General features: G+C 36.1%; 1 protein-coding gene across 4 annotated transcripts; it reads right to left on the reverse strand.

Annotated features, from left to right (window-relative positions):
- Positions 1 to 218: 218 nt before the first annotated feature.
- On the reverse strand, positions 219 to 3235 carry LOC112177836. 4 transcript variants are annotated; one of them, XM_024316082.2, is made up of 8 exons: positions 3089 to 3235; positions 2071 to 2230; positions 1874 to 1979; positions 1708 to 1790; positions 1476 to 1539; positions 1261 to 1378; positions 766 to 920; positions 219 to 669 (listed from the first exon to the last, which is right to left on the reverse strand). In XM_024316082.2, the coding sequence occupies exons 1-8, from the start codon at positions 3150 to 3152 to the stop codon at positions 589 to 591; spliced, it is 831 nt and encodes a 276-aa protein (XP_024171850.1). In that variant the 5' UTR covers positions 3153 to 3235; the 3' UTR covers positions 219 to 588. The 4 variants fall into 4 exon arrangements, with proteins under 4 accessions (XP_024171850.1, XP_024171851.1, XP_024171853.1 ...); XM_024316083.2 differs by having other exon boundaries at positions 1874 to 1984; positions 2115 to 2230; positions 3089 to 3234; XM_024316085.2 differs by lacking the exon at positions 3089 to 3235 and adding an exon at positions 2929 to 3082 and having other exon boundaries at positions 1874 to 1984; positions 2115 to 2230.
- Between the last annotated feature and the right edge of the window lie 5520 nt (positions 3236 to 8755).

Consider the following 8755-nt stretch of genomic DNA (forward strand, 5'->3'; position numbering starts at 1 on the left):
AGCAATCATTAAACCTTGGGGGTTCTATCTTGAATACCATTCCAAGCTTAGCGTGCCATCTTGCACAAAGCATTTATCTATTCACTATTTTGGGGGTGGAAATAATTTGTGTTTCCACCATTTGTGAAATACCCATTCTCAGAACTACAAAATAACTATATAATAATAATAATAATAAAGAAAAAAGAAGAAGAGAGGAATTGTTACACCCCCGTAGCTTGCAGTCAGAAACACTCGAGGACAATTGACGCATCTCATTGCAGTAAGAGAAGGTTGCAGAAACAGGGAGAAGATGTGCTTAAAGACATTTGACTATTTACATGGTAAGCCTCGAGGGCAAACAAATCCTATATAAGTCGATGAGCTTAATTATGCATCGGTCAACTTCTAAGTAAGCATCATAGATTTGTAATGCTACTTCAATTAGGTGCTATTCTTTGTACAGAGAAGATGAATGAATTTAATGAAAGCAGGGTCAGACTTTGTAAACCCCGAACATCACAGTCGGTCAGATACTAAATGAACTATATGTTTAAGTTTGTATCTTAATCTACGACTTACTGCTACTAAAAGTGTACAGCTTCACATCTAACATGAGCCATTTGGTATTGTGGCATCAGACTTTTCCAATTTGCAGTCAGTTCGTAATGCCGCCAACCAGGAATTCAACTGAGAAAAGAGGGAAGAAAATCAGGGGATTGATCACACAGATTTCGGGATTAAGCAAAAAGAAAAGGTACCCTTGAAACAGATAATCTGTCCTACCTGTATCTCAGAAACACTAGAGCACTCGTACCGCAGTCCTTGACGTGTTAAAATATAAAATGCATATCGAGTTCCTTCATCATCTCGTGTAAAGCTTGGCAAGGGACCTATTTCAACAATATCAGATAATAGGGTGGAGTCTTGAGGACTTAGATCTGAAAGATGAATAAAAAAGAAATAAAGCTCGTCAGTGATCATATTATGTTAGTATGTTACACTTCATATGAGAAACCATGATGAAAAATGTCGTACGAGCTTCTTAGTTTGAAAACAGCACTACTATACCCCAGTTTGAGTTTTTGACCATAAATAAAAATTCGAACAAAAAGTACAATGAAATGAAATGTGAGATCAGGACCAACCAATCAAACCAGAACGTCTTAATGCAGCATTAAACTATATCTTGTTGCCACACAGTGACAAAGAATTTGCCAAACTTACATAAACAAATTAAGGTGGCACAAGGAACAGGAGTATGATTAAATGGTTATTTACCTGTGGATAACAAGTAGAAGAACATGCAGGTCCCTTGCAAGACAACAAAGCGTGGAAGCCAGTCATCAACATCAGTATCATCAAGGGGAGGAGGTTCTCCTGGTAGTGCTGTCCACCTCTATTATAAAGAAAACAAAAAATGGAACAAGAATATGAACAAGCCATATTTGGAATCATCCACTCAAAGTAAAATTTGACTTAGGGATAGTCATTACAGTTCGAATGTACAAATAGCCAGAGAGACGAGCAAATCGTAAAATCTCATCAACGTGTTCCAATCTGCATAAAACATAAGCCTTTCAGTGACTTCATTGTTACATTGTGTTGAGAGTTTATGAACCACGGTACAGCTAACAGAAGTTGCCTCCAAAAAGCTCAGAATTAGCACTAATATGTAGCTTTCAATACATGCATCAAATTAAAATGGTCAAGCATGAAGTTTCTTACTGAGCTTTCAAGTGAGCTTCCCTCTCTTCTATATCAGCAAGCTCCGTTCGAAGTGACTCTAGTTCTACAGCAGATAGCTCAACCTGCAGTTACATTACTGTAGCGGTCAGATACATAGAAATATCACAAACACCGACTGAGGAACTGGAAAAACTACTCAACCAACCTTTTCTTCACCATCCGTGCTAGAACCCCATGGCAACCCCCTTAGACTAAACGACTTCAACATGTGTGCAGCAGTTCTTAATTTTCCTAGACTCCAGCTATGGGACCTATCCTACACCAGATCAAGCAAAGTGAATAAAATCAACACACAGTCTCTCAATTTACATCACCTTACGATCTGAAACAGATGAAATTAACCTCAAGCAATTATCTGTTCTTGGACGTGAAATAGATGAAGTTACATTTTGAGAAGAGTCAACACTGGGTGAGGATGCTTTAAAATGATCTGGAATAACCCTTATCTTCCCAAGACCATCATCCATGAAGCTGATTTTCAGTTCTAGAATAAGGCGCAAACCTGTGTCCATAGCATATGATAAGAATCAATAATCAACATTATCTGATACAAACGGTAAATGAGCATACTATCCACCTCATATTCTATATGAGCTATAAACTTAAATTGCAAGATAGGAAGATAAACAATTGTTTTCAACTGATTTCACCTATGATTCACTTTGATTCTCAAAATAAATCACCCAAAGAGCTGTTCTTATCACTCACAGTAACTCGAGGCACATAGTTTCCATATCCCCATGATATAACAAAAGAACCACATTCATTACTAGAGCTAAATAATTAGGAAAGTCGATAACTATAACCAATATTGCAAAGGAATATAGTTTAGTCTGAGTAAACCCACATATTAACTATTTGAGTCACCACAACAGATTACATGAGATCCACATCTAATTTCTGTGCATCTCCATGATTAAAAAAAAAATAGACGAACTAAAAGGAATACCTCCATAATAACAAACTGAAATTTGAATTTCTGTTTTGCAGAACAACCCCACAATTCTCTAAAGAACCCTAGCTATACCAACCCAGCTAATCCCAATTTGGAACATTGAAACATGACAAGGAACAAAAATTCATGAATAAAGGCTCCAACAACAACAGGCTAACTTTGCATACAATTCGATCCAAGAAGCAGTGTCTCAAACAAACCTGAAATCCCATGATCCAATCAAAACTACAACGCTAAGTACTTACATGAATTCATCAACTACTTCCCGGCTAGCTATAACAAGTTGCAGCATGATAAAAACAAAAACAAAGATACAATCTTTGGGCTCAGAAAAGGCGGTATTAGCGAAACTAACAGCCAGAGAAGGAAAGGCGAAGCAGAGAGAGGAGAGAAGATAATACATACCCCAGTAGAAAGAGACTTTTTTATCAGAAAGGCACGAGCTTGATGGAGAGGTCCTCTTGTTCATGGAAAGTGTTTGACCCCCACAATCATGTTGACTATTTGGTATCGTTTGCTCAGTTCTCGATGTGAGATGTCTATTTTGCCCTTACGTCACCATGTTTTACTTGGTTACGTAGATTGGTGTTATACTGGCCTTTTGGGTTTTGTGCTGGTTTATAATAGTTTTCTAGATTGATTAGTATGATCAATTGATCATTATCATCCGCCACGTATATCTTAGATGCTTTGAGGAATAGTAATAACCGACTAATTACAATTTACCAACATTTTTTTTTCTTAAAAAACAAAGTTGTTTAGAGATGATCATAAGTTCATAACCCTTATGATTTTGATTATTTGATAATGGGGCTTTTTTAACATCATAGCCATCGAGATAAGAATGCCATCCACATTGGATTCCACCTAGTACATGGTTTAAGACCACAACATCTTGTGCAAGTACGCCCTATATAAGCATGGATAGATTTCCTTTCAAAAAGAAAAAAAAATATGTAGCGGTAAATTAGTTTCATGCAATAATGCACCGAATACATCGGCAAACTAAAAAACACGAGTTTTTTTTTTTTTTTTTGGATGACGATTGAAAAACACGAATTGGAAAAAAGAAATTCTATAGATATTTGTGGGGTGAAAAAAGTAGGTTACTGGTAAATAGTTTGAAACAGAAATTATCTAAACGATAATATGATAAAAATGAATTTAACATGCTAACCAATATCTGCTTCCTAAAAATGCAATCATGCATAAACAGAAATGATCCAAGATGCTTGATAATGTGAATTTCATCTGAAAAATTCTACGATGTGTTAATGTATGACATGCATACATTTGCCTTAAAAGTGGTAACATGAGTCATCAAAATAGTAATATTAGTTCTCAAAATTGTAACATGAGTCCTTAAAGTGGTAAATTTTATTAGTTACCACATGAGTCCTCAAAATAGTAAATTTTATTAGTTACCACATGAGTCCTCAAAATAGTAATATTAGTCCTTAAAGTGGTAACATGAGTCCTTAAAGTGGTAAATTTTCTTAGTTTACCATATGAGTAATATTGGTCCTCAAAGTGATAACATGAGTCCTTAGAGGGGTAAAAATAGTTGATGTATGAGAAATGTTAACATATCATACCTTTCCCCATTTCATCTTTGTGGAACCAAGATGGCAGAAAAAGAGTATCAGATGAAATGAGCTAGATAAAGACAGCAAACGGATAAGAGGAGGCATAATTTAGATCGGAAAAGCAAACTACAAACTGTTTCAATGTGTATTTTCAAAAGCATCATGTATCTGACTTAAACTCACTGACCCAGGCTTAATTGACTGAGACATCACATTCTCAAATGCCTCACCAAACACTTTTGAAACAGTTATATGATCAGGCCTAGAATCAAGTGACTTATTTTCTTTTCCTCAATGCTACCAGCAAAATGGAAGTCGCAAAGCCCACTCAGATAACAAGCTAGGCCAGCTGGCAGCAGTTTGCGATGCATTGTGGAGAGTAGGAGACTTATCCTTGATGCAACCATTTACTGTCTCTACATCCAAAATCATACTCGTATCGACTTGCCTTGGACTTGGTTCACATGATTTCTCCAAATTGAGTACATGAGCAAATTCATCTACCTTGTTCTGGGGGGCAGAAGTAGCTGGGAAAAACTGCCCTTGTTTGAGCTCATTAAAAGATGAAAATGGCACAACGTCATTCTCTCGGTCACAAATCAGAACAGCATCCAGTTTCTGTGCACTATAAAATGATGTATGTTGTCCATCTATCAATAAGGGATGAGTTGTATATAGCCCTCATCTCTTCTCTCTGCTTTTTGTAAAAGGACATCGCTGATGCGCTCAAAGCAAGCGCATAATTTAACCCTGAAAATGTCGTTAGTAGTATAAGCAAATAGGGATCGTTCTATCCGGAGATTGAGGGTACACTTGTAATTGTGTAACAAATAAAGAAAAGTATTATTTACAAAAATAAAATAAAGAATATAAATATATACAATTGTATAAACAAATAAAGAATTAAAATAATAAAGTATTATTTACAAAAATAAAATAAAGAATAAATATATACAAGTAAACACAAATAAGGGGGGAATTAGGATTCTTAAAATTAAAATTAAAATAAATAAAATAAAGAAAACGTAAAAACATATATACAAGGGTGGAACGCAAGGAACAAAGATCAAAATCAATTCCATGTAATCAAATTCGATTTAAACCCTATAATTGTTCTTCCAAGTCATGAGAGAGGAGTTGATCATGTGAAACATTCGAAAGCAAATGATTTCCCATATTTTACTTTTCAATGCTAATCAACCTAAGCGAAAGCACCTAGATTAATCCTATCAAACATGCAATCAAGCCCTAGAAAGCTAGTCAATCATGACATGTTCAACGCATTAGACATAGAGAAAGGCTATCAACTCAAGTGTACAACTTAGTTATGGAAAAGTCCACCTAATTGCAATCCTCTTCAATTAAATTCGATTCTTGTCCAGAACCTTTACTACTTTTGATTCAAGTTACACAAAACGAAAAGTCGATTTCATGTTCTTAAACCTAGCACCAATTACATGCAAATCCTATAAGTGTCGACCCAAATAAGATAAACATATAAAAGTTTTCTGTAAAGCAAATTTAATCGAACAAACTCACATAAGCGACTTAGAATCACAATTATAGAATTCGAAAACTTTATTTAAACATAGAAATTGGGCTTAAACTTTGCCCTAAACATTATTGTTAACTAGAAACAAGTTCATACGAAATCAAACAAGGAAACCAAAAAGGTTACAAGGAAAATGAACGAATTACACCGTGAGTGGAGATGGAGATGGAGAGCTAGATGGTTGGATCTTGAATCTTGGAAGCAAGCCTTCAAGGTGGATGATGGAGGATATGATCTTCACGGCTCCTTCTTTTTCTTCATCTCCTTGCTTGAAAATGCAGAACTTTGCAACTAGAGAATGGAGAAGGAAAATGGAAAGGAAATGGAGAGACAAAGAAGATGAGATGGATGAAGGAATTGGTGGAAAAATGGAAAGGAAATGGAGGGACAAAGAAGATGGAATGGATGAAGGAATTGGTGGAAAAATGGAAAGGAAATGGAGGGACAAAGAAGATGGAATGGATGAAGGAATTAGTGGAAAAATGGAAAGGAAATGGAGGGACAAAGAAGATGGAATGGATGAAGGAATTCGTATTTTGAGAGTGAGAGGAGAAGTGTATTTATAGCCCAAAAAATGATGAATGGAGGGTGGAGATGAACATAAATGAAGGGCTAGATATGTTAGACAAATTTGTAAAAAATATCTTCCCACTTGTTTATCACTTGTTCAACTTGAATTGATTTTCCTCCTCAAGATTTTCCACTTGCTTGCAACTTTGATTTTCCTCCTCAAGATTTTCCACTTGCTTGCAACTTTGATTTTCCTCCTCAAGATTTTCCACTTGGTTGCAACTTTGATTTTCCTCCTCAAGATTTTCCACTTGCTTGGAGGTCCTAAAAATAGAAACTTTCCTAAAATGAAAAATGGCAACTTATTAAAAATGATAAATAGAAACTATAAAAATAGAAACTTTCTACAAATAGGAACTTTCCCAATCAAAGAATGAAAACTTTCCTAAACAGGGTTTTAATAAGGAAATAACGCAAGAAATGTAGGGAAAAGCAAGTAAAACGTCGCATTAAAATGCTCCTATCAATCGCTCTATACAAGTTAACGACAAATTAAAAGCATTAAAGCCATCTGTTAGGCTATTTTAAAACAAAATACAAATACTTAAGACATAATGCATATATATGCAAAGGGTATATGTAGCGATGAGTTGCAAGCCCAATGACAAAGCATAGAAAAGGATATTCTCTATACTCTGTTGTTATTAATTATAGACCAGCCCAACATGTTCATACCTGAAACATAGAATCATCTATGGCAACAAAAAAAGAAGCACTTGATTCAACTTGGGTTTTTACAACTTCCTACATGACAGAAAAAAAAAAATAACAGTTCGATTGAAAAGACTTGACAAGATAAAAAAACTAAACTATTCCAATTATAAAATTTACCTCCAGAAAGAGAAGCTCCAAAGAATCTTCATCAATGCTTTCATTATGTTCCACATCTTTTAGGCCGCGTTTGGTTCGCGGAAAGGAAAAGAAATGAAATCAATTCTTTGCTCTTTCCATAGGCATGAGAAATTGCAATTCCCAGCAATTTTCCTTTCCAGTGTTTGGAAAGACTAAGAATGTAGTAGGAATACACATTTTAGTTTCCATTGCAGGGTAGTGCAAAAATCATACAAACAACAAGTACAGTTGGTTATATTAGCAAATAATGACTTTGAGCAGGGACAATTTAGTCATATAATTTTGCAAGTGGGTGGGGGGGAACCAGTTTCCTTTTCTTTTTCCTTTCCTTTGGGAATCATTTTCCCTTCCTTGGCCATCCCAAACACAGGAAAACATAAGAAAGGAAACACTTTCCTTTCCCAATACCCAGATTCTGCGAAACAAACACAACCTTAGAGTCAGGCATTTATTGTATAGCTTTGGATGAGTAAGCTCTGTTGAAATGTCAAGCCTGGAGAGATACACAAGCTAAAGATGACTGTCATCATCCGTTGGTATCTTAGAAAGTTTAGGTAATTTCTCAACAATACTTTTGGACGGTTTACATGGTTCCTTTGCTAAATCATCACTATTTAGACCAATTTCAATCTTCTGACCCTTGTCCAAATTAGTATCACTCTGGTTCTCTTGCAGTCTTGATACCCCCAAGCAAGCTTCATCTTCTTTTGTATATACTGCTGGATTCTCTGCCTGAGAGACTAAATGAAGCTCTGGATGCACACCACCAGTTAAGCCCTTCAATTCAACATATATGCACTTGTCTCCAACTGTTGGCCTCCAATTGATTCTGTATTGTGGTTCCAATCAAACGTCCTATATGCTGGAGCCTCAGACCTGGTGGCAACATTATTTGCATCTCGCGCAGCCAATGGGGGGTATGAACTATTATCAACAGGAATTTGCCACCTATATTGATGCCCATGGCTGAAGTATCTGCCAGCATTAAGGACATGATGAGAAAATGCAGAGTGATTTATATCCATCACAAGTATTGCACTATACATAGAAAAAGCAGGAAACTGACACATAAGGGGGTGAAAACCAACAACAACTGGGCCATGCTAGAAATGGGTGAAGTTGCTCTCGAGTGGAGAAGGCAGATTTGGAACACCTTTGCTGGCATTACCATGCACTGGTCCAGCATTAGGACGATTAGCCCTCTTTTAATGATTGTGTAGTCGATGAAAATTGGACTATGAGTTGCTAGGTATTTGACCAGCATTAATAGAAGATGAAGAAGAGAAAACATCACTATCTTCCTGGAATCTTCTTGGAAGGCAACTGCCAACTTTCCTTTCCTTCAGCACTAGATAAACCGATATCCTTGACACCACTACTCTTTCGATATGTTTGCTATCATAGTTTTCCCCAGTAGATCTTGTCAACTTAGAATTATTAGGTAGATCCAAAAGAGAAGTGGAGGGCTTGGACTCATCAAAAATTAAATCCCTCTCAATTGATAAGTCACCG

This window comes from Rosa chinensis, chromosome 7 (genome assembly GCF_002994745.2).
Source record: "Rosa chinensis cultivar Old Blush chromosome 7, RchiOBHm-V2, whole genome shotgun sequence".
Classification (NCBI taxonomy): domain Eukaryota; kingdom Viridiplantae; phylum Streptophyta; class Magnoliopsida; order Rosales; family Rosaceae; genus Rosa; species Rosa chinensis.